The sequence below is a fragment of the Chelonia mydas genome, chromosome 1 (assembly GCF_015237465.2).
Source record: "Chelonia mydas isolate rCheMyd1 chromosome 1, rCheMyd1.pri.v2, whole genome shotgun sequence".
NCBI lineage: Eukaryota > Metazoa > Chordata > Testudines > Cheloniidae > Chelonia > Chelonia mydas.
The window spans coordinates 219471205-219496904 of record NC_057849.1 but is presented as its reverse complement, the minus strand read 5'-3'; the positions used below and the strand labels follow the sequence as shown (position 1 = coordinate 219496904).

Below are 25700 nucleotides of genomic sequence, written 5' to 3'. Positions count from 1 at the left end.
TGTGCTGCCAGTGGGGAGAGGGCTGGGGGGAGTCCTCCTCTCTGGCCCCAGCCCCGGGGGCAGCCTGCCTCCACCCCAAGCTCCTCATCCCTATTCCCACCCTGCCCCACCCCAAAGCCTGCACCCCCAGCCAGAGCCCTCACCCCCCGCACCCAAACCCTGTCCCCCAGCCCTGATTCCCTTCCTGCACCGTGAACCCCTCATCCCTGGCCCCACCCCACAGCCCTCACCACCGCACCCCAACCCTCTGCCTGAGCCCCTCCTGCACCCCAAACCCCTCATCACCAGCCCCACCCCAGAGCCCTCACATTTTTACATTATTTAAAAATATATATATCAGCTTACAAGGCAGGTGTGGTGGGGTGGGACTTGGACCCATTCTGGGCATGACCAAAAATTATACAAACCTGCCGCCTCTGCATATGGGATCTGGTCGAGGTCAAAGAAGGAAGTGTTCTGCCCAGGCCTCCTGAGGGTTCTGCTCAGAGCTGGTTCCTGCCAGGGTGGGTGATAATCTAAGTCTCAAAAGTGCTGAGGTAATAACACAAACTTTACAAGATGACCCAGGATACAAGAGCTTAGTCTAGGTTCCAGGCAGCTGTACAGCATGTTGGATGTTGCATCCGATGAAGTGGGCTGTAGCTCACGAAAGCTTATGCTCAAATAAATTGGTTAGTCTCTAAGGTGCCACAAGTACTCCTTTTCTTTTTGCGAATACAGACTAACACGGCTGCACCTCTGAAACCTGTCATGTTGGATGTTGCCATTGTTCATGGCTGCCACAAGGTGGCAGGGTGTTCCTGACTCCAATAGCTACTGTTACATCTTCCATCAATAATCAAATCAAATCTGTTTTGTTAATATAAAATTAAGATGTTTAGATACGTACTGTAAAGGGGACTTTAAATAAAAAGGCAAGTATCGAAATAATTTGAAAAACAAGAAAACACCAAGTGATGTGTGTATTATATATATAATGTATAGTAATATTCAAACACAATGTGTATATATAGATATTGCCTTGCATTGTTTGTTTTATTCACTTGTTGCTTTGTGTCTGAAACTATATTGTAAGCTCTTTGGGGCAGGGGCAGTCTCTCGCTCTATGTTTGCATGATGCCTAGCACAATGGAGTTTTGATCCTGTGGGCGCTAGTGGTATATAAATAATTAGTAATAATAACTCTGCCCCTGTCCACTGTCACCATGTGTCCCCACCTCCCCTGTGCACATTCCATGTTAGACATATCCATGCTTACAGTTAAGTATTTCAGTCTTGAGAGCTGTTAAAAAATTGTAGGGGGAAAATGTGGTTGAAAGTTTTCAGATAGCTAACTTTCCATTTTCCTTCAGAAACCATTTGATGAAGGAGGGAGTGTCAGGATTCAGATACAGGCTAGGAGAGGCCAGGGGGAGGAGGTGAAATCTGTTGGGAACATACATACCAGGGTTTTGGACTTGGGGGACAGCAATGTGTGGAGGCCGCAGTACAGCACAGAACCAAACTGGGGCTGTACATCATGATACAATTCAGGGAAAAGAGGCTCTGGGAAAAGGAATGGTTCAGAGGACAGGTATCCTACCCTCCTAATGAGCCTCAGAGGGCTTCCTCAAGGCACAGGCAGATGCCATTTCACCTGTGAAGCCATCCAGTACCAGTGTGATGAGCTGAAGAGACAGCTAGAAATGCTAGGTGCTCTCTATGGAAGTCTGGGTCAACACTGCACTCAGCATCCTTGCCATTGGGTCCTCTCAAGGCACCTTGACATCAGGCAGCTTAAAGGATCCTCCCTGTGCCTACAGGATTTCCCTTAGGAAGTTTAGACATTCTCAGAGATCCCCCTCTTATTCACCTTCTCCTCTCCTCTCTGCACAGCAAACAATGTTACTTGTTTGCACTTCTCTAATCCTCTACAGCTGCAGGGAATGAGGACAAGAAATCTGGATACACACTGGGGCCATGAAGTTGGCTTATCTAGGAACAACAAGGCCAGACAAGCCAATTTCATCAGCATGACGTGTGCAGTACCCAGTCACAAGAGTGGGTCAGGACCCTAAAAGGCAGCCTTAGACTGTGATTATGTGGGAGAATAACGTGACAGCCGAGTTGTCTGCTGGATGTTTTCAGAGCTAGTGAAAAGGAGCTGTCATCTGTCTGTCTCCATGCAAAATATCATGCATCTCTATGGCGTTGCTCTGTACACAACAAAATAAGGTCAAGGCATGAAGATAAGTACCAAAGGTAAACAACAAGCAACAGAGTCAAGATTTGTTTGTGGCAGTCAGAGCAAAATGGAAACGAGTGTCTAGTACAAGGGGTGGTGGACATGCATGCAGTACAAGCAGGCATTTGACAGAAGCATGTCTTGCCCAGCACAACTAGCAAAGCCATACAAAGCAAAATATATTCATAAGACTACAATAGGGGAGGAGGTGGGGAGAGAGTTCTCTGTTGTCCCTTGATCCATTAATTTAAACAGCGAAGTTCTACAATAGATTGATTTGTGACAGTGGAAATGAATGAACAAAAAAGCACATTCAAAATAGAAGCAGGATCTGACTACAGAACTATTGCAGCAAGTCCATGCAAAAAGATTAGTAACAATTCTGTGCTAAAATCAAAAGCTAAGCTTCTTATGCTGAGGGAAACAACACTGTGGCAAAGCGTAAATTTTCAAGCCTGCATATTGCAAGGGGAAATATTACTGAGGTAGTAATAATGGTATGGACCTAACAGAGCCTTGGTTCCATGGTTGGGTTATACAGTAGCCTTTAGATAAGGGTTTTAAAAATGAGTGCCTAAAGTTAAGTTCCTAAATCCATTCCTAGGCACCTAAATGAGTATGGCCTGATTGAACAATTGCAGTGTTGCCACAGTTTGGGATTTTTCTCACAAGCATCACAATATTTGGTGGTGTTCTTAAAGCCACAGCTCCTGCAGCTGAGTGATTATGTGAGAATCTCAGCTTTCATTAAAAATTTCTAGCCCTCATGGTTGCAGAGAAAAGCTTGAATATGGGATCTGAGTGTAATCTAAAAGGTTCAAACCAGAAAGCAAAGAAAAAGAGCCTCCAGTTTATCATTTTTTAAAATCTCATAAATTTAAGATAATCTCATGCTTTTGGGGGGGCTGGCTCATGATTTTTGAACACGTGGCATTGGCAATACTGCAATTGCATTTGAAAGCCACTTATTTAGGTGCCTCACTGTGGATTTAGGAGCCTAACTTCAGGCACCCATTTTTGAAAATCTTGATTTCAATAGTAGTTATTCAAAGAGGTAGGTAACTTATATACAGAAGAGGTTGCAGAGGAAAATCAATGAGACATTTAGTAGGCTGGAATGGTATAAGCCTGTACACTATAACACAGTGGTTTTCAACCTTTTTTCATTTGCAGATCCCTAAAAAAACACCTCTGGAAATCTGTAGACATAGTCTGCAGACACCTAGGGGTCCGCAAAACAAAGGGTAAAAAAACCCTGCTGTTACACATCCCAGCAAAGTTCACCACAGTGAGCCACCAAAATGCAGCTACCATGTAAAATCTTATTAGCCCTGAGAAATAAAATAGCAGAGGAACGTGAGTGTTTGGTTAAATAGGAGATTACTGAGGAAGTACCCTCACTGAACAACTGGGTTAACAGTATGATCACTGTGGTATAGCCAAATATGCTAAGGAGTTATATAGCTCCAAAAGCCGCAGCGCCCCAGCCCCGGTGCCCAGGCGGTGTAGTCTGAGCGCCTGGCAGGCAGCGTGGCCCCAGCACCAGCCATCCCGAGTCCCTGTGGGAGGCAGGCCAGGCAGCCCCAGCGAGCCTAGGGCAGAGTGCTAGGAACTGCACGAGGAGCCTGGCTTGGGGGCGGAGCATGGGCGGGGCCATGCTAGGCTGTTTGGGGAGACACAGCCTCCCCCTGCCTATGATAGCCACCGCCCATGAAAATAGAATAACTGTATGCTTTTAAAACCGCATGAATGTGGTTATAGCACTCTGTGATTACGCAAAGACATCTTTCCAATGCATTGCCATCTATATGGTGTTGCTTGTTTCACAACTTTCCTTTGTTCAATCATTTTGGTTGCCTTTTTTCATTTGTCACTTTGCTTACTGCTGGATTCTGGAGCACCATAAGAAGCTGCATGACCATTCCTTCCTGAGTGTTATCAGTGGAGGGTTTTTGTGAGGGAATGTTAGAGGAAGGCTTGTCTGGTTGTTAAGCACTGACTGGGACTCAGGAAATCTCAGCTCAAATTCAGACTCTGGCACAGACTGCCTGTGTGATCTGGAACTAGTGAGGTGATTTTTCTGCCTCAGTTCCCCAGCTGTAAAATGGGAATAATTTTTCCGCACTTGGTTTGTCTCATCTAATGAGGCTGTAAGCTTCTCAGGGCAGGGACTGCCTCTGACTACTGTTAGTTCAGCGCCTCACACAACTGGGGCCCTGATCTCAGTTGTACACTACTGTACTACTGCTACTAATAATGGCAGGTGCAAAATGTGGATGCTGTATCTCTGGAATTGGAGAATCATTCTAAAGCGCCTACAATATATGAGTAAGTTTCTTGACGCTTAAATCACATGGCTTATCATATTCAGCTCTAACATGGTCATGGCATGCTCAGGTTCAGGTCTGAATTTGCTGTTCTTGGTGCTTAATTAGCAGACACCTACTAGCCCGAGGACTAAGCCTGCTACTCAGCAGCAGAGGCAAAAGATGCACAGCACCATGTGGAGAAGCCCAGAGCACTCCCTACTGGCTCCCAGCACAATGTCCCTGGATCCTTAGTTCTTTTGGCTCAGCCTTAGGCTCATAGGTAGAACTCTCTGCCCCAATTACTGGGAATGAGGGGGAGCTTTGCCCATACACTGTCCTCCCTCTCTCTCCTCCCTATCTGCTGTGACGCAGGGCCAGATTTAGGGGACGGCGACCCAGGCAACTGCCTGGGGTGCTGGGCTTGGGGGACACTGGGCTCAGGGTGCTGTTTTTGTTGTTTGCAACAAAAGGGAAAATACAATGTTTGAAGTAAAATGTTTCAGGTATTCCATATGTGGATTCATTTTTCATGAACCAGCTAGAATGTTCTGGACCTTTGTAGAATATCATGGAACCTTCCAGACTTTCTGAGAACTACATTTTCCTTGAACTTCCTAGAAAGTTGTCAGCCAGGCCCTCATGGATACATAAGGGGCGGGGCATCTCCAGTCAATCAGTGAGTATAAAAATGAAGTGAAGTGAGTGCCCAGCTGCAACACTGTGACCCTTGTTTTATTGTGTAGTTGTGAAAGTATACTTATGTTTTAAGACTTGAAGAGTGTAAATGGTGACTAATAAAGGACATATTTAGTGAGATGCCAGAGATATCTATCAAACTCCTATCTATGCAACAATATAAAAGAAATACTGTTACTTCTTTTGCCAAGCTTAACATGTAATGTTTGATAATTTTCTAAGACTGTGAAAATAGACTTTTGCTTTCCCTAATACTGTCTGTTTTCCCCTGTAGAAAATAAAAGATGCCCCTGAAGAAGCCTTCAGGAGCTCAATATAGGAAGTGAAGAGTTCAATTGCAATCTAGTTTGCAGCAAGGGGAAAATTCGATGGGAAAATATCTGAAACAGAACAATATATACCAGGCTTTAGGCAGTAGCAATTGTCCCCAGTGCAGAAGAAATCGAGGAGCGAAGCATAAACAATGGAAGTCCTAATACCTAAGGTAAGGAATGGAAATGTGAGGAAAGTGATGGAGAATCATCTAGTTTTCCTGGTGGCATAAAGGAAAGTGATAAACAAGAATGTGTTTCACATGAAAATGACTCCATATGAAAAGGAGAGTAATGATAAAGAAGAATCAGCCTCGCATGATGACAGAAACAGCAATGAGAAAAATTGCATACCACAAATCGATACATCAGATTCTGCTTTATGGCCAGCAATCCTAAACTCTGCCGATATTGATTGTACAATTTTGAATGGGCCAGGCAAAACCAAGGATATGATATTTCCAGTAAATGAGCAGAAGCGACACTTCTCAAAGTCGCACTGCGAAAGAGTGTTTGAGAATGGTGAGAAAGTGAATCAACATTGGTTAGTTTACTTGAAATCAACTGACAAAGTATTCTGGTTTTGTTGCAAAATATTTGACAAGAATGATAAATCGTTGTTTGCACTTTCTGGACATAATTACTGGCATAATTTAGCTGATGCTCTGAAACAACATGAAAAGTCACCCGTCCATTTTACGGCCTACTCCAAATGGATGGAGGTCGAGTCCAGGCTCAACCTGAATAAATGCACAGATGCAGAAAACCAGTGCATTATTAATGTAGAAACCCAGCACTGGAGGAACATGCTCAAGCATCTGATCTCAATTACCCTCTTCCTTGCAAAGAATAATTTGGCTTTCTAGGGCTCGTTGGATAAGTTGTTCACTGAACATAATGGTAATTTCCTCAGTTTGGTAGAGCTCCTTGAGAAATACAATGATGTCATGCATGAGTACCTATGTCAAGTAGTTTGTACAGAAGCTATGGACCATTCCTGCAGCAAAACAATTCAAAATGAATTGATTGACCTTATGGCAAGGAAGGTGCTTGATAACGTACTAATGTGGCTTGGCAAAGCGAAGTACTACACCATAATAAGGGACAGCACTCCTGACATTAGTCACAGTGAAAAGATGCCATTTACAGTAAGATTTGTTGACAACGAGAATGGCTGTATCCAAGTAAAAGACCACTTCATCTGTTTCTGGTCTGTGGATGACTTTACTGGAAAAGGCCTAACAGAACTGTTTATGAATGTTTTGAATGAGAATAAAATGAAGCTTTAGGACTGCTGCGGTCAAGGCTATGACAACGGCACTGACATGAAAGGAAGAAACAGTGGTGTGCAGGCAAGGATCCCTGCGCTGAATCCAAGATCTTTCTTTGTGTCTTGTGGCTGCCATTCCCTCAACTTGGTTGTGCCAGATGTAGTGTCATCTTTGGATACTGCAAAGGCTATATACCTCCCGTTTTCAGCATCAATTATCCTCAGGGACAATGTTACAAATCTGACCATGAAGCTGTTAAGTGACACTCACTGGGACAGCTGCATTGACAGCCTAAGGCCAGTGAGGTACCAAGTGACTGAAGTTTACAACGCCCTGATGGAACTGGCGTAGTCAAGTAAAGCTGAGGCCAGAATCCAACATGAGGCACAAAGCCTAGCAAACCAGATCATTGACTTCAAATATCTGGTCTCAATTGTGATTTGGCACGATATCCTGTTCCAAGTAAACATTGTAATCAAGGCATTACAAACTCAGTCGATGGACATCACAACCATTACTAGTTTGATGAGAAGCTGCCTTGATTTCATTGTGATCTACAGAGACAACAGATTTGAAGATGCCATCACTGCTGCTAAAGAAATGGCGTAAGACTTCACAGTTGACCCTGTCTTCAAGGAAACTTGTATTCACTGGAAGAAGGGATAGTTTGTTATGAGGGCAAAGATGCGGTGATGGGAAGCTCAGCGCTTGTTGACACTGCTCAAGTATCCATCGAAGGAAGGTTTGGACAAATGAAGTACCACAAAAAGACGGGGGAGCGGAAGGGGTTGTATGACCTTAATAAGCTGTCAGCAGATAGGAAAATACTCTCGAACAATTGTATGGACCTTCACTGGACTCTGACACATGGGGAATGTTCAGATGTCAATGATAAAGACCTCTATGTTGAATTGGACAACATCCGTCACATTTTGCAACATGGGAAGCACTCTCCACTCCAAGTTATCCAATTCATTCAGGATGCAGAACTGAAGGACACTTTTCCTAATACGTGGAGATCTTTGAGGATTCTGCGCATGCTGCCTATCACAGTCATGAGTGGTGAGCTTTTCGAAGCTCAGGCTTATTAAAACATATCTTCAATTGATGATGGCTGACAAAAGACTCGCATTGCTTGCTATTTTATTGCTTGAAAATGATGTTGGCCAGTCTTTGGATCTCTCTGAAGCTGTGTTTCATTTCGTGAGGGCAAAGGCAAGAAAAGTGACCTTTTGAACTAAAGGACTAGGGTTAACATTCTAAGGCTGTCATCTACTGTAACGTTGTTTAATACTGGTCCACCCAATGTTGGTGCACAGTTCAATTTCTTGATGTTAGTACACTTCAGTTATTCTTAAAATTTAAAAGTTTCTATAAGCTTAGGAAGAAACCAATTTTTTAATTTGCTTATATATGGCATAAATAAATACAGATCCTAGCATGCAAATTTATCATCTGACAGGGGTAAATCATGCATGCAAATCTTGCATCAAAGTTGTGAAATGAGCTACAAATGCAACAAAAATAAGGTATTCAAAAATGTAATAAATGTCCGGGGGCACTGAAGACGCTCCTTGCCTGGGTACCATTTGGTCTCGGACTGGCCCTGGCTGTGAGGGAGGACTGGGAGGAGCTTCTTTCATTATTTCTTCTGCCTCAGTCACAACTGTGAGGAGGGTACTCCTGTCCTCTCCTCTCTTCCCATGGCTCCTACAAAAGATGGGCTGATTTCTTATCAGGAGGTGGGGGCCGTCTTCTCCCCTCTCCACTACTGTAAGGGAGAGACTCTTTTTGTCTCTTTTCTTCCTCCTCTCCCCTTAATGCTGCAAGAGAGAGTCTCTTCTCCGTCCCTCCCTGCCCAGTTGCTGTGGTAGCTCCTCTCTGCTTTTTTTCAATTCCCCTCATCTACTGTGCGGAGGGAACCATCCCTGGCCACAGTCTCTCTTTCTCTCTCTCCCTCCTGTCCTCCCAATCCCCAGATAGGATAGTGGGTTCTTTACACTTTCTTCCTCCTTTTTCTGCACCCTCTCCCATTTTTCCCCTGGACAGTTTCCCTCTCTTTCCAAGATGCTCAGAAACATACCCGCCTCAGTTCTCTGCTGTGGCTGCCTCTAGCATGTTCTGGACTGCTTTACTGAGCTCAGTCTGCCAAGTCTCACTGATTTTTGTGGAGGAATTCAATGGGGGATGACAGCAGCTCTGTGGGGGGGGGGGGTAGGGGGGGGCGGCGGCGGCCTGCAGGAGCTGGATGTTCCAGAGGAGCTTATTGAACACATGGAGGAAATGGTTTTGCAGTTTCATTGATACTCAAATTGCTCCAAGCACTAACAGTGAAAATGAGTCAAGGTTGGTAAATTTCACTCTGCTGGTGCCTGTACTCCAGGGAAAGTTTGCAAGCCCCGGCATACGCTGTTGTTCACTCCTGGCTGCAGCTCTGTTGAATCCTTTATATCTCCTATATCTTGTGTTGAAATTTGTTTGTGATGAGATGATGTTGTAAGGCAGGCAAGGGAAACTGTATCTGCCACAGACTACAGTGTGAGTCATGATGACTGTTCAGAGACTTTAACTGCCCCACACCCTGACTTCCAGCCAGCACACTGAAGTAGTGAGCACGAGAGTGTTTAGGCACATAGACCCTGCTTCTCCATTTGGCACAGGAATGGGGTAGAGGAAACAGAGGTGGTCTAAAGCACCTTGCGTGAACTTCCATATTTTTGGCCAAGCCCCTGGCATAAATTACAGCAGCCTCAAAGCTGCTTTAGCTTATGTTTCGACTGCAAGGCCCACTGTGAGCCCTTTGCTAGCCAAAGACAGCCAGAGGACAGAGCGTTTGATCACACCCTTCCTTCCCCCAGCATGCCCCCTACATTGGGGGATAAGAGGAGGGGTGGTGAAGAGCTATTCCATTAGCGCTGTGCTGTCCATTGTGAACCCCCTTGCTCGAGGGTAGTCCCTGGGAGTCGCTTCTGCCTAATTTATAAGGTCATTACGCCACTGGAATGGGGTAAGGAGGCTGTAAGCCAATCAAGAATTGGGGCCTGTGCCTATAAAGGTTGGCAAAGAGTAATGTGGACTTTTTAATCACTCAGCCAATATCTCAAGGAGCCATTCAGGCTTCAAATTTGTCCACTCGGAGCTTCCCTACAACTAGAGTTAACCCATGTTATAGGTTATGTCCCTTTAGGGAGGATTCCTGTGTTTTCATTGGCTCTGGTTCCTTCCTTTGATCATCACAGAGTGTATGTGATACTCTTCGTTGCAAATGACTGGTAGCGCTGATGGACAGAAGGCACATTCTGTGAATAGCTCAACTCCTTTGAAAGTGACTGCATATGGGATCAAAATATCAAGCTTCATATTTTCCAATGGCTCAAGAGATAGCAGCACACTTAAAACGTAAATTGATTAGGAGAGCGTAACTAGTGGTGTTTAAATGACTATAACATAAAATTAATGCTTCAACCTTGTTGGCTCATGCCTGCTTTCTAGCTTGCACAAGCTTCATAGTCTAAAGTATTCACTGTCCTATTCAGAGAGATGCATGGGAACTGGAGGGATTTATTTGCAGAATTTACACACTAGTATGTTTACTTAGGCTCCAGTGTCAAATTGAAATCTAACAATATATAGACCTGATCCTGTGAAGTGCCGAGTGCCTTTTGCTTGCATTGACGGCAATGGGAGTTGAGGTTGCTGAGCATCTTTGCAGAATTGGACCATAAGCAAATGGGCCTGACAGGATTCAGCAAATAGTTTGTGCATGATGGATCTGATTGTTGAGCGTTGTTAGCATTGACTGTGATCACAAAATTGTCTGTCACCTGTTGGTTACTAGTACGTGCAGCACAGTAGGCCAGATCTAAATGATTTTTCAAACTGAGTTAGTGAATGGTTTAATTTTTAGTGTAGGGAAGGTGCAAGCGATTTAAAACTGCAAACTAGAGATGAGAGCTATCCAGACAATAATAAAATGGTGAAAGAGAATGTAGTGGTTAGTACAACCCTTCCCCAGCCAGCCTTAGAGAAATACTTTTCAGAGAAGGAATCCTCCATTCCAGTGTTGCCAACTCTTTTGATTTTTATCACACGTCTCATGCTATTTGCTGTTTGTATTAAAGCCCCAGCTCCTCGAGCCAGGTGATTACGCGAGATTGTCATCTTTATTTAAAAAAAAAAAAAAGTTTTGTGCCCTCATGGTTGTAGAGAAAAGCTTGAAATTTATGAACTTTAAAGACTCAAAAACAAGAGGGCAAATAAACATAATCTTGTATTAATTTTTTTTTTAAATCTCATGATATTTTGGGGACTGACTCCTGATTTTTTAACCTGTGGGGTCAGCAATACTGTTACCCAGTGTCTTGCTCAGCTGACCCAATACTGAGGACAGTTAAGCTGCGAGTACAGAGGACAATCTGTATTCAGCTCTATTTCAGCTAACCATTACCTGAGACGTTGTTGACTGTTGTTTGCCCTTATCTACACTTGCAGCTTAACTGTGCTCAGTACCATTGCAGCTAAAGTGATCGTTGACACCTGCACTCAGTAACGGGTCACAGTGGTTCAGTGCAGACAAGGCCAATCTTCAAAGTGTTTTACTTTACTGGGGCATTTTAATGGAATTTGTATCTCACAACCCACGTTTGCTTTAGGTAAACCTATGTTTTATAATTACAAAAATAGACCCTTGCTATTGCACACTTTGCTAACCTGCGGGATTCTGTTTCTTGCTCTGGCCCGTTTGCCTTTGTGCCAGTGTATAAGGGCCATAAAACACTGCTGCCACCAGGGAGAGACTTGTCCCAGTGCAGGAACTGACTGCAGCCACAGTAAGTGGCCCTATGTAAATCTCCTTGCAAACACTAACATCATGCAGTGGTTGGAGAGTGGAGCACAAAGAGGAGATGGGGAATTCCCATGACATACATCACTATGTGGATTATTGGGCTGCTCTGGAGCATCTTATAGTCAGGCCCTAGAAGAAGGGACTGGTATCAAACACAGCAGCTCTTGGCTGAGGGCTGCACTGGCACCTGATACAACCCAGGAAGGATGCAAAGGTGACTTAAAGGCCCTTTCGTCCCCGCTGCTCCAGAACTATGTTGTCTTTGCTGTGCCTCCAGGAAGTGCAACACATGGTCACTGCCCACTACTCAGCAAAGATTCAGTAGCAGATGGTGTAGTGGAGTTCCATAGTGCCGAGACGTCATGATTTTTTTTTTAAATGCTACAGTGTAGCATCATTTAAACCAAACTGAACTGGTCAGATACAAGAACAAAGTGTAAATGTTGCTTTTTCAAATTAGTGAGTGACCAGATCATTAAAAAGTTCAGTACATCACCATGAGTCTGCCATCCTTTAGGGCAAAGTAGTGAGGTGTTACTGTAAGCCGAGTACCTTGGCATGATCTGTGCTTCTCTGCTAGGGAGGGCCCCTCCTTTTTAATCAATTTTCAGTAGCAAATAGCTCCACTTCCCTTTTTCGGGTTTTACTTTCTAGGGGAGCAGATAACATCAGTTTCATAAGTTTTTTGATCCCACCCCCCCACGTGTGTGTTTTGGGACAGTGCCAAATTTCCAGTCCACTCTGTGTAGAAAAGTCAGTAATATTAATAGCAGCGTAGCTGGCAGTACATTCTATTTCTGACCCGATGGAAAGTTCTGTGTTTTATGTAAATATACCAGGAGGACACCGGTTTCTGGAAGAACTGCTTTGATTTCTAAATGCAAGACTGACATTCACCCAAAGGAAGCCACTCTAGCAGGAGTGGCTGTACACAAACTAGCAAGATAAATGCAAGTGATGACAGCACATTCTGTTACAGATTGGGTCAAGGAGACAGGGTCATGACTAGAGAAATTCCTGTCATCAGTTGCTCCCTTCAAACCCCACCCAGTTCCATTTCTCAACAAGCTGCGGATACCTACCTCTTCCCTGATGCCATTTTCTGTCACTCTCCTCCCCTCTATGTATCTCTAGGGGCTAGCATTGTCCTCTACTGGGCTAATCAAGGAAGTAGTGGTAATGAGTTGCTGGTCCCATTGCCAATACAGGGTCCGTACTGCATCATGCCGTGAGGCAGGGCAGTGGTGCAGTGAGATCAGCAACTTAGTCCAGTTGCTTCTAAAGATTGGGTGGCAGGCCAGCCACCCCCATTCCCTTGAGACAGCTTGGTATAGCACAGTCGGCAAGCCTGACATGGGGACAGGCAAGGGGCCATAGGCCACTCCCTAGGAAAGGCACCAGGCAAGTATGTGGGTGTGCACGTGGGAGAACAGGGGATAGGAAATGAGGGCCTGGGGGAGGGAAATGGTAGGGTGTAGAGGTAGAAAGGCAGACCCTGAGCCAGTGTGGCCCAGCCTGACTCTCTTAGAAGCCCTTAACAAAAGGTACATGTGACTGGCTCAGAGGTTCATTTTCTTACAAAAGCAGACTAGTTTTTCTTTCCTTTGTGTTTCATTACAAAAGATATACACAGCTCTTAGTGGGACATTTAAAACTAGCAGATCTGCTGTAGGAGAACCACTGGCCCTGGTGACCTGTGAAGGTTTCCGTCTGTCTATCCCCCACGCTCCTCAGGACTCTGGAGTGGTGTTAGGTGTCTGAGAAGCGCTGGAAGCAGAGAATGGAATGTGAAGCAGTAAACACAAGACCACACCCTGAGCTAATGAACTCCTGGAACTGGGCTTGGCTTGAGAAGGGGGAGGGACCGGAGAGCAAAGGGAGAGTGAGGTAGGCTCAAAAGCTCCTACTAGAAGGGAGATTTTCATGTCTCAGGTTGCTGCTCCACTGCAAAGGAAGGGCAAATAGACCAGCCATCTCAACGAGCAGTCTGTGTTAGCTCAGCTCTGACACAGAGACATTTTAAGGGTGGAGCAGGGCTTTCTCAGCCAGGTGGTGTGTTTCAACAGTACGGGTGTGTGCATGTGCAAACTCCACTCTGCCTCAGCGCAGCTGCCATGTCCCAGGGTGGGGGAACTGGAACAGATAGATAGCACCATGTGTTCCATACACCGTGTTAATGTGTGTGTGTGTGTATTTTGGGGGAAAGAATCTGGGGGCCTGTTGCATCAAGGTAAAGAGGGCGGAGAAAGTTAGAGCTTTTCTAATTTAAGGAGAGTAAGAATCTTAGGGTTTGTCTACACTTGGAGTCATTCCTGATTAACTGCACGTGGGACACTCTTATTCTGGAGTGCCCTGTTCCTGTTTCATTTAAGGGCTCATCTATACTTGAAACTTGTTGCAGGTTAACTTGGGTTTCTTGGGGATAAATTGCCTTGCATCCACACATAAGTTTGTTTTTAATTATCTAGCATCTGGTCCTGCATTAGTAAATCCACTTTAGAAGCAAGTTCATTGATACTCAGGATGAATTTTCCCACAACCAAAGTAGGGGTGGAAGCTGTGACAGATATGGCCGTTTCCTGCCATATTCTTGGGAGACCTTATTGATTTAAATGTATGTATAATTGGGAGCCAGGGGTTTTATGTAATTCCATGGGGGAGGGTGACCCACAGGTCCTCCAGGAACTAAAGAGAAAGAGAGAGAGAAAGTGTGTGTGTGTGGGGGGCAAATGGTAGTGTGAGATTAGGCAAATTCTTTCAGGTTGCAACACCTCCAGAGAAGTGCTGGCACCTGAAGAAGCTCGGGTACTGGTTCAGACTGGATTCTGCAGAGACTGACAGACAAAGAAAGGACTTTTGGATAAATATCCTGAGTTTAAACTGACTCAGGGCCTTCTTTCTGATCCAATAAAGAGTTGGGACCTCCTGTCCAAGGTGGCCCCAATCCTTCCTGGGAAGGGTCAGGAGGACTTTGGCCAACTGAGACCACGTAAGACTGATTGATGACCTCAGGTAAGCTTTTAGCACGTGCATAAGAACTTCTGTTGTGTTTTATGTTTTCACTGTAATGCTTTCACCTTAAGAATAAATGTGCTTGCTTATAAAGGGCTGTGTGGTAATGTATAACTGCTGGAAATTATGTTGTTCACAGTCTTCAAAGAGAAAGCAAAGTTTAGATGATAGAGTATTCCGGCAGTCTGAATAACAGCATAAAGCTGTGCAGCCTCGAAAAATCCTGATCAGGAAAGGGAGATGTGGGTCTCCAACCATGATCTATGCTTCTGCATTGTCCTGTGCTGAGGTCCTGGACTTCCTTGCCCTCTGTGGAGAGGTGTGTGTCCAGGCCCAAGTAAGCAGAATGCCCAGATCTAAAAGTGGCTATCTGAACAAATTAAGGAGAAGGGGGTGCTCCTGGGACCAGGGGCAACAGATTTTTCCTTAAAGCATGTGTGCAACCCCCCACCCCCACCCCCACCCCGCAAAGCTGGAAGATGGAGTCTCGTCAGGGAGCCTGGGCCCTTCTACCTGCCTGGGGTGGGGCCCCCGGGAGCAGCCCCTGGCCCATGTCCCCGCCCCCAAGTTTCCCTGGCCAGGGCAGGTGGAGGGGCTGCAGCTCCCCGCAGCTGCTTACGCAGTTCTTACCCCAACCTGGCTCCGGCTTCTGGCCTGGGGCCTTGGAGTCCGAAAAGCTGAAGCCGGGCCATGGTAAGAGCCACCCGGGCAGCTGTGGGGCGCCGCAGCCCCTCCATCTGCCCTGGGCATGGACCTGGGCTGGGGCCTATTCTTGGGCTCCCCAGACCGCTCTTACCCAGGCCAGGCGGCAGGGCCTCATGAGGAAGAAGAGGGACAGGGGGCAGGCCTGTGGCGAAAAGTGGATGGGCCATGGCCCCTTAGCCACCCCTGCCTACAACCCAATCAACAAAGAAAGAAGCTCCTGTAGGGTTATAGAAATGTGAAGGACAATAACAAGACCTTAGGGAGAACTTGCATGGTCTACAACTACTATGAGGAGTAGGACTGCATTTTTGCCAAAGAGGCCACCCCTGAACCTAGTCATGTTTTTGACATCAACTGAAGAACATCCACGCCCAAGATGCTGAGCAGGAGAGTTTGATCCAGACAGCCAGGATTTCTGATCCACTAAACCCACAGGCAGAGAGAGTGTAGAAGTCATCCCCTCCCTGCCAAATCACATGCAGAGAACCAATGTGTCAGTGCTATATTACAGTACAGTTGTGAGGGATTTAAACACCTTTGTTCCAGATACTATCTGGGTATCACCATGTTTAGCTACCATCTCTCCACACCTCTTTTAGCCAACCCACTTCCCCTTGAGAGTGTAGAAAAGCCCTTCCAACCTTCCATTCCTGTATGGGAACACAGATTTCCTTTGACCCTGCTGCCACCCCTGCCCCCGTGAAATAACCTGATTCTGTTATGAGAGACTTCCCTTTCCATATACACTCATGTCCCACTCGCGCACACCAATAATTCCAGCTATAACCTCGGTACAGACTTCTAACATGATTCTCACTCTCCATGCACATCCCCAGTCCCCCTGATATCTCTCTCTCTTTACATAGAGAGGGCCCAGCCCTGAACCATCCTGTGCACCCTTCTTTCCCTGCACTGGCATTGTGAATTCAGTTTCCTGACCTTTGATTCAGAAGGGTCTGGCAATATGCAGGGAGGGAAGGGTCATACATTTGCTTATCAGATTTGGGGTGGGGGAGGAAGAAATCCCAGCTCCTTGCTGCTAGAAGGGCTGCTATGGTGATTTTTTTCACTGGGAGGTGTTATCTGATGACTCCAGAGACAGGATCAGGCACAGAGGTGAAATAGGTTTTTTACTTGAAGGGATACGGGATAATGGCTGTAGCGAAGAATGTCAGGACTGCTCATTGGCTGTCTGGAGGGTTTGACAGCTGAAAGACAAGCTGGGGAAGGAGGTTGTTACAGATTTGTTTGGTAATGGCCCTGAAAGGACTGAGATGCAGAGGGGATTGTACCGTGGCTTTGGCATGATGGTATGGTACTTAACACGTGATGCATGCAGCAGTGTAAAAGCAGGTCTCTATCGTCCATTGCTTTGATTAGAGGAGAGGCTGAAATATTACAGAAAACATTCCAAGGCTAATAGGAGTATGGGAAACTGCTGAGTCTGGGAAGAGAGAACCATCTCAGGGTGGACAGAGACAGGACATGGCCCAGACAGGTAAAGGCAGTAGGCTAGAATCTTCCTTGTTTTTCACACATGCTCCCCCTACTGATGTCAGCAGGATTCTCTGGTGTAGGTGAGGCTGAATTAGATTCATTGTTTTAGACCAGCCTCTCGAGCTGCAGCCCAATACCACACCAGTTTGATTTGTTGCTTTATCACGTTACAAAGAATCTAATTTGTCATCTACCATCACTGTTTTCTGACTCCCTCCCACTCATTGGGTATGTATTTCACTTCTTTTCCCAGAGACATTAGCTTCTCTCCTCAAAGCTCCTTGGGTCAATCCACTCTGTTTCCAACCTAGCCATTTTATAATATAAAATATTTGTGTTCTCATTTACAGGATGTTGCACTGATGGAATCTGAAGAAGCCAATAGGGGAGACCCCATTCCCCCAGAAACCAGCAGCCCTAGTGAGGAAAACCCTGATCCTACACCAGCCAAAAGGGGACATTATGCCACCACTGAGTCTGTAGAGATGAACACTGAGCTGCCTGGCTCTGCAGAAGGAGCACAGGTCTCCATTGCCCAGGATCCTCTGAGGCATCTCTCTGTTGGGGAATCAGCAGAGATGTGTGGCAAATCCTCTAACTCTGTTCCACCAGGACTGGAACAAGGGGAGCAAGATCTAAGGTACCAGAGAGGACTCTCAGAGGGGGAGAAAGATCCTGCAGTACAAGAGATATCTTTGGAAGAAGAGAGATGGGATCATTCCTTGAACTCTGAACAGGGAAAATTAGCTCATCCTGAAAGAAATCAGTATTCTTTCTTTCCCAACACAGTCCCCCAGGCGACAGCCACTCATGACAAAAACCCGCAGGTACAGTCTCCAGCCCTTCATATTGAATTTCCTCAGGATCAGAAACAGTCCCTGACATGTCATACTGCTGTCCCCCAGGCACAGCATAAGGAAACCTCAATGACAGACACTGTTCCCAGCCAGAGGGAACCAGCCACTAAACACTTCCTGGTGTGTAAAGAAGTTTCAGATGTTCATTGCAAGACTGAGCCTTTGCATGATGACACTATTGGAGATTCCCCCTTGCAGGGGTTGGATGTAGCAAATGGGACCATCAGAGAGCTCCGACCACGTACTGAAGCAGTGGCAGGGACCGACGAGGAGCCACCTCCTGGGATGGATGCAGCAGGCAGGATGAATCCCATGCCTTCTGTAGATAATGATGAAAAAGTAGGAGGCTTACAGGGAGGGGGAGAGGATAGAGACTCTTCCTCTTCACATCACTCACCCTATCCCTTATCGGATGACAGCCAAGGAAATTCATGGCTAACAGGAAGAAATGCAGATAGAAAGATGGTTCTGTCATCCCATGAGAGAGGGAACAATGCCTTGGCCACAGACCAGAAAACAGAAGTGGCTGCTAGGCAAAGTCCATCTGGTTCTATGGACCTCCTTCTGGAGGAGGAGAAAGGAGCAGATGATGGAAGAGCAGAAGGCAGCACTGAATCTCCAAGAGTGTGTGTCTTCCACATACCAAATGCTGCAAAAAAAACAGAGCAGGAGGAGTGGCAGCACGAGCAGCTAGAATGGGGGGAGGAGCCAGAAGAGGAGGAGCAGTCGGAACAGATGCAGCCAGAGCTGAAACAGGAGGAGCCAGAATGGGAGAAGCTAGAGAAGGAAGCAAAACCAGTGCAGGAGGAGCCAGTATGGGACAGGGAAGATCAGAAGGAAAAGAGGTGGGATGAGCTGGAACAAGAGCCAGGGAGGGAAGAGGAGGAGCTCGAGGCTCCACCACCAGCACTCAATCCGGCATCACCTTCTCTCTCCAAGCAAAACTGGGACCTGTGTGATGAGGGGAAGAGCATTTCCTCGGCTGAGGGAACAGGGCTGGCCTCTCTGCCCCAGGAATCATTCTCCAAAGATCAGCATCCCGGTGAGGATGTACTATCCTGCATAGTACTGAAGGCCTGCATTGGAGGAGCAAGTGTAAGAGCTCAGCCACCTGCTGTGATAATGTCCAAAAGTCAGAACCCAGTGGATGGGAGTTCCATGATGCACTCCCCCACTTGCCACATCTCTGAGCACTGGGGAGACATGGGAGTTTCTGACCCTTCCAGCTCCATTTCTTTCAATGGCCAAGATTGTGAAGAAACCTGTCAGGATAACAGAACCAGTAATGGTGAGGATGGCCATAGTGACGGAGATGGAAGGACAGTCCAGAGCTTTCATGATGATGGAGCCATATTTCTATTATGCAGAGAAGTAACCTCATCTGGTGCAGGGAACCCAGACTCTTCCAGGACTCTGGACCCTTCTTCTGGTGCCAGGAACTTTGGCTCTTTTGGTCCCGCAGATCCTCATCCTGTTGCAGAAAACCCAGCGTTTCCCAGTCATTACGATTTCACTCCAGCCTCGCCATCAGAGCTCAACTCAGCAGCATCAGCAGCTAGCCCATCTCAGGAGGATGCTGATGAAAGATCCCATGTGAGCCCTGCGGGATGTACTGACCTGGACAAAGCACCAGTCTCTGTACAGGACACATCCAGCCAGACTTCTTATCTGCAGGAGGCAGCTTCTAGTGAAGGAGCATCAGTGTCCACCAGCCCAGAGGGTGTTCAGACTCCCCATGGGCTGCTTACACCTGAGAAGGGCCTTAATGAAGAGCATAGTGCCCAACCTTGCATCTCCAAGGCTTTCAGAAGTCCCCCTCCAAGGCAGAGCTTGCCCAAGGACAGAGATGAAGTAGACTCTACCCCTGCAGCTCCAGCTACAATGCACCTGGAGGCATCCCAAGCACCAGACATGGCTCTCAGTCCCCCAAATTACCTGGAGAAAGTCCAGAGGCACCAAAAGCCCCCAACGAGAAGTTTTGTTTTTCAGGGAAAGGAAATGGAAGCAAACATGGTTCACACAGCACAACAAAACCCTTTACTCGATGAGTCACATTTGAGTTTAGAGGTGGAAGTTCCAGGAACAGGAAGTGTCCTTAAGGCTGTACCGCAGCCCCCAGAAGAAGTGGTAGTCTTTGCCTTGGAGCAGCACACGCAGCCTCCTCCTCCTGAGCCTGACTCCAGCTCGCCCCTGGCCCCTGTGCCTGATGCTGACCAGCTCAACCACCCGCCTGCGCCCAACTCACCCCTGGCTCCTGTGCCTGATGCCACCCAGCTCAACCACCCCTCGGCGCCTGCGTCTGACTCACCTTTGCCCCCTGTGCCTGATGACACCCACTTCACCCACACTCCGGTACCTGCTCCTGGCTCACCCCTGACTCCTGCGCCTGACGCCAACCAGCTCACCCACCCTCCGGATCCTGCGCCCGGATCACCCCTGGCTCCTGCGCCTGACGCCAACCAGCTCACCCACCCTCCGGCTCCTGCGCCTGACGCCAACCAGCTCACCCACCCTCCGGCTCCTGTGCCCGGCTCACCCCTGACTCCTGCGCCTGACGCCAACCAGCTCACCCACCCTCCGGATCCTGCGCCCAGCTCACCCCTGGCTCCTGCGCCTGACGCCAACCAGCTCACCCACCCTCCGGCTCCTGCGCCCGGCTCACCCCTGGCTCCTGCGCCTGATGCCAACCAGCTCACTCACCCTCCGGCTCCTGCGCCCGGCTCACCCCTGGCTCCTGCGCCTGATGCCAACCAGCTCACCCACCCTCCGGCTCCTGCGCCCGGCTCACCCCTGGCTCCTGCGCCTGATGCCAACCAGCTCACCCACCCTCCGGCTCCTGCGCCTGATGCCAACCAGCTCACCCACCCTCCGGCTCCTGCGCCTGATGCCAACCAGCTCACCCACCCTCCGGCTCCTGCGCCTGACGCCAACCAGCTCACTCACCCTCCGGCTCCTGCGCCCGGCTCACCCCTGGCTCCTGCGCCTGACGCCAACCAGCTCACTCACCCTCCGGCTCCTGCGCCCGGCTCACCCCTGGCTCCTGCGCCTGACGCCGACCAGCTCACCTATTCTCCGGCTTCTGCGCCCGGCTCAGCCCTGGCTCCTGTGCCTGACGCCGACCAGCTCACCTACCCTCTGGCTTCTGCGCCCGGCTCACCCCTGGCTCCTGCGCCTGACGCCAACCAGCTCACTCACCCTCCGGCTCCTGCGCCCGGCTCACCCCTGGCTCCTGCGCCTGACGCCGACCAGCTCACCTATTCTCCGGCTTCTGCGCCCGGCTCACCCCTGGCTCCTGCGCCTGACGCCAACCAGCTCACTCACCCTCCGGCTCCTGCGCCCGGCTCACCCCTGGCTCCTGCGCCTGACGCCGACCAGCTCACCTATTCTCCGGCTTCTGCGCCCGGCTCAGCCCTGGCTCCTGTGCCTGACGCCGACCAGCTCACCTACCCTCTGGCTTCTGCGCCCGGCTCACCCCTGGCTCCTGCGCCTGACGCCAACCAGCTCACTCACCCTCCGGCTCCTGCGCCCGGCTCACCCCTGGCTCCTGCGCCTGACGCCGACCAGCTCACCTATTCTCCGGCTTCTGCGCCCGGCTCAGCCCTGGCTCCTGTGCCTGACGCCGACCAGCTCACCTATCCTCCGGCTTCTGCGCCCGGCTCACCCCTGGCGCCTGTGCCTGACGCCGACCAGCTCGCCCACCCTCTGGCGCCTGCACCCGGCTCATCCCTGGCTCCTGCACCTGATGCTGACCAGCTCACCTATCCTCCGGCTTCTGCGCCCGGCTCACCCCTGGCTCCTGTGCCTGACGCCGACCAGCTCACCTATCCTCCGGCTTCTGCGCCCGGCTCACCCCTGGCTCCTGCACCTGATGCTGACCAGCTTCTCCAGTCTCGATTCCTTGTGCCTGACTCCAACCAGCTTCCAGCCCCTGCACCTGATATTGACCAGCCTCTGCCTCCTGTATCTAACTCCAACCCACCTCTAAACTGTGTACCAGACTTTAGTCAATTACTGGCCACTGCCCCCAATTCCAGCTGCCCTAGCCAGGCTCCAGCCTCTGTGCCTGATGCTGACAGCCTTGCTCATGCTCTGGTCCCTGCCCCTGCTGTGGAAGATGGAGAAGAGAACCCCCTCCTAATGCAGATGACCCATGGGGGAGTGTCTGGTGCCCAGTGGGATCCGGTCGTCTCACTTACACCGGATGTGGTGGACACCAGTGACTCAGGCATCACTTCATTGGCAGAGAGCTCAGATTTTCCCACTTTGGAGAATGAGGCACCCATGGGCCACTCTAACAGCAGCCCTGGAGCAATGGGTCAGCACCTGGCTACAAACTGTGGAAAGTCCACACCTGACTGCACCTCCAGGCCCTCCTTGGGAGGGTGGGGAACATCCACAGACTCTCAGAGTAGAAATTCAGCACAGCCACCCCCACTACTAGCTTTCTCCAACCCACTCTACTTCCTGCAGTTCAGCCCTCCATCGCCACCAACCATCAGAACACTGTACCGAGAGGAGGCAGTCTTTGAGGAGCCCCAGTGGGACCAGGCACAGGCAGGCCCCACCAGCGTGGATACGAAGAACACAACAGCCCCTGCAATGATGATAGAGAAAGCAGAGGGCGCTAGGACATGCAAGCAAAGGATGGAAGGGCAGGGAGAACCGCTTCACCTTGCGGCCCAGGTAAAAGAGGAGGTGGCCAGACATGCACCCTTGGAGAAGTCACCAAGTTGGCCAGGTAAAAAAGTCATCAGGGTGGACATGAAGGAGCGGGGACTCAATTCAGGGAGTCAGGAGAACAGGATCAAACACAGAGCAAAAAGCAAAGACTGGCACCGGCAGGGCCTGAGGAAGATGTCAGTACTGCCAGGCAACTTACAAGGTGAGACCCCTCTGCTCCTAAGATACCAAATCTCAGCATAAAGCAAAAGATGGAGGAGCAAGGGAGTGAAAATAGCTATAGCCAGAGAATAGCTAGAGACCCACTTCCAAAACTATCCACACACAACTTTGCCAAAGCCCCTCTATCCTGCCCTGCAGTCCCCTTGCTATTCCAGTCCTGGTCTCCCCTCATAGCTCTGCTAATGCCCCTCAGTCCTGCCCTGTGGAAATATACCCTCTTGTCACTAAAATTGAACTGAATTATTGGGGTTTCCAGAGATAAAAAGCTATTACATCAAGCGAGGCTGTTTGCCTGCTTTGGACCGCTATCCCCATCACTGCTCTCCAGTCTGACCAATACTAATAATAGCTACCAACAACACACCCAGCTCCCATTTCACTAAATTAGTCCCTCCTCAACTACTTGCCCAGCATCTCTTCTCACCCCCTTCCCAGCCTGCTCCTACAGCTTCCCTTCTCTCCTGCCTTGCCTGCCCACTGAACTCCCAGGGGTATGTCTACACAGCATTTTGGAGCAAGCTTCCCGGTGCCAGCCAACAGACTTGTGTTACCAGGGCTCACACTAGGGCTCTAAAAATAGGTGTATAGATAGCTCTGTGAAGTTGTGGCTTGAGCTGGAGCTCGGGCTCTGAAGCTTAGGGAGATGGGCTCTGAAGCCCACCCTAAGCTGCAACTTTAAAGCTCTGTCTATGCAGCTATTTTTAGAGCATTAGCAGGAGCTAGCCTATGTCTGCTGACCTGGGCTGGGAGGCTCGCTCCAAAATGCTGTGTAGCTGCACTCTGTCCTTATTCAGAGTTCTAGTCCTTTTCTCAGCCATGCAGTGGCCCCACTGGTATTAACCCTTTCACAGTAAGCCATTAGCCTATGAAGGGTAGAGGCCTCTGCTGCCACCGCAAGGCTGTTCCACGTCTGCAGATGAAGTGATAACCAACTTTCAAGCAACAACAAAAAGTGCACACACTTAACGATTGACAGTGAGATAGCTATATGGCCAGTGAAATTTTTGGATCTCCTGGCCTGTTTGGTGCCACCTCTTTAGTGACCGACTTGAGAGCTGTTCAGTTTGATTCAGAAACCTTCAGGTCTCATTCTGATCCCATGCTACCCTTGGAGAAATATTTCATAAGAACATAGAATTTCAGATACTGCATCAGAATGCAAATCTGTCAGATCCAGTGTCCTGTCTTTGGTGGAAACCAATGACGAATTCTTTAGACAAAGGCATAAATCCCCCACAATGCACCTAGCCAATATTGTACTTAGTGTGTATGTGGGAGGATGAGATCTCTATGCCCTTTTATAAATACACATATTGAGCTGGGTGAAATTAGTGACACTTTCGGCTTATTTTTGCTTCAACTCCTTTTACATTTTTTCACACTGCATAAGTATTGGCATTTTGGGATACTGGAAGTGTTTTTACATTGAAGCCACTTTGGTTCAAAATATTGCACTTATTTTTATTTTATATTTATACATTTTTGGCCCTGAAGTGGAAGAAGTTAGTGATAACGGTGGTCCCATTCCCCGCCCCCCTGGGCTCTGTTCTCATGTCTGCCACCAGCTGGTTTTAATAATCCTTTGCTAGATATATAGTTCTTTCCTCAGATTTAGTTAGGCCTCTCCCAACACCCTCCATCAAAGGAGGTAAATATTTTCCCCATTCTACAAATGGAACCCTGTTTCAGAGAGAGAGAGAGAGAGGGGGACTTCCCAAAGTCACCAGTGACCTAGTGTCAGTATCAGAATCACAACTAACCCAGCTCTGACATCTAGTCCCATGCCTAATTCACTAGATCACAGTGCTCCCAACACACGTATAGGGTGATTTTTCAGAGGTGTTGAGTACTTACAGCTATGAAGTCAATCGGAGCTTTGGGGTCTGAACATCTCCAAGAATAAGGCTCAGATTTTCAGAAATGACTTTGGGTGACTCAGGTGGTGGGTGCCCAACTTGAGGCACTTTAAAGGGGCCCCAATTTCTAGAAAATGCTGAACGAGCCATCCACACCCTGAAAATCAGGCCCCTTTCAGGCATGTCAGATTGGGCACCAAAGTCATTGTCACTTTTGAAAACCCTGACCTCTTTCCATTTGGTGGCTTGGAAAGATGTTTGTATGAAAAACAAGAATTATTGTCTAAATGATAGGTATGAAGTGTTAAGTAAGTGCCAAGTATTGTTAAAGACCATGAAGCTGCAAAGCCCGAAAAGCACTGGTCCCAGTCCTAGACTGCTGCCTCTACATAGGGTTTAGGATGTGATATCCACATTGCATCATGTCCTTACAGTTGGCTACTTGGAATCTCTCTCTTGCGCGCGTGCACTTGCTGTCTCATTGGAAGAAAATGGGATAACCTCTCTTGTCCTTTCAGAGGAGGGAGCACACAAGGACCAGCCAACCTGCTCAGATACAGTTATACTTCGGTGAGTCTCCCATTGGCTTCTAATCCCTTCCACCTGAGGTACAGCGGCTCAGAACTTTCTAGTAATTCCTTAGGGGCCCAAGAAACAGACAACAGAGCAAATGTTCTCTGAGATAATGACCCCTGCCTAAGCTTCATCCCATGCAATGGGATTCCCTTCCCCAAGGGGCAAGAGGGGAATTAATGTCCCCTTACTTCTGAATATCCATCATCCTGACAATGGTCCTTTGCAGTAGAAATAAGGAATGCAGACTTTGAACTTGATGGAGAGAGAAGTCCCAGCTGTTCCAGATTAATTACTGAGATCTGGATAAGCTACATCCAGTTCAGCAGGTCTTATTTTCTCCTGTCTTCTTGCTCCCCAAATCTTCTCCTCTCCCTGGACAGGGAGAAGAAATCTGCAGACACACTGGAGAATCTCAAGCGCCGACACTCCAAACTGATCAACTCCTGTAAGTACCTCCCATCTAATTGCTCAAGAAAACCCCAGTCATTATCCCCCCACGGAGCACTGGAAAAAGAGGGGATCTGCAGCCCCCTGCTACAGGAAATTAGGTGGGAGTATCAGTGAGAGCCATGTAACCATCAGCATGCAATGTGGTTAGAGATGTGGAGAGCTGTGCTGGTGATCAGTGCTTTATAAAC

The 25700-nt window shown here is 48.2% G+C and overlaps 1 protein-coding gene and 1 long non-coding RNA gene across 3 annotated transcripts in view; one reads left to right on the top strand and one right to left on the bottom strand.

The window, feature by feature from the left end:
- The window catches only part of LOC102938747, a 94391-nt gene that overhangs the window by 56265 nt on the left and 12426 nt on the right, over positions 1 to 25700 (top strand). Inside the window, exons 2-6 of one of the 2 annotated variants that reach the window (XM_043530042.1) lie at positions 14571 to 14669; positions 16755 to 16872; positions 17222 to 22610; positions 25005 to 25056; positions 25443 to 25507. In XM_043530042.1, the coding sequence (XP_043385977.1) occupies positions 17234 to 22610; positions 25005 to 25056; positions 25443 to 25507 (5494 nt within the window). In that variant the 5' untranslated portion in view covers positions 14571 to 14669; positions 16755 to 16872; positions 17222 to 17233. The remainder of the gene's footprint in view (positions 1 to 14570; positions 14670 to 16754; positions 16873 to 17221; positions 22611 to 25004; positions 25057 to 25442; positions 25508 to 25700) is intronic. The other variant, XM_043529994.1, reaches the window with a different exon arrangement.
- Positions 1 to 25700, bottom strand: part of LOC122463198 — a 41862-nt gene that overhangs the window by 4239 nt on the left and 11923 nt on the right. Inside the window, exon 2 of the long non-coding RNA XR_006286345.1 lies at positions 408 to 495. This is a non-coding gene — a long non-coding RNA (uncharacterized LOC122463198). The remainder of the gene's footprint in view (positions 1 to 407; positions 496 to 25700) is intronic.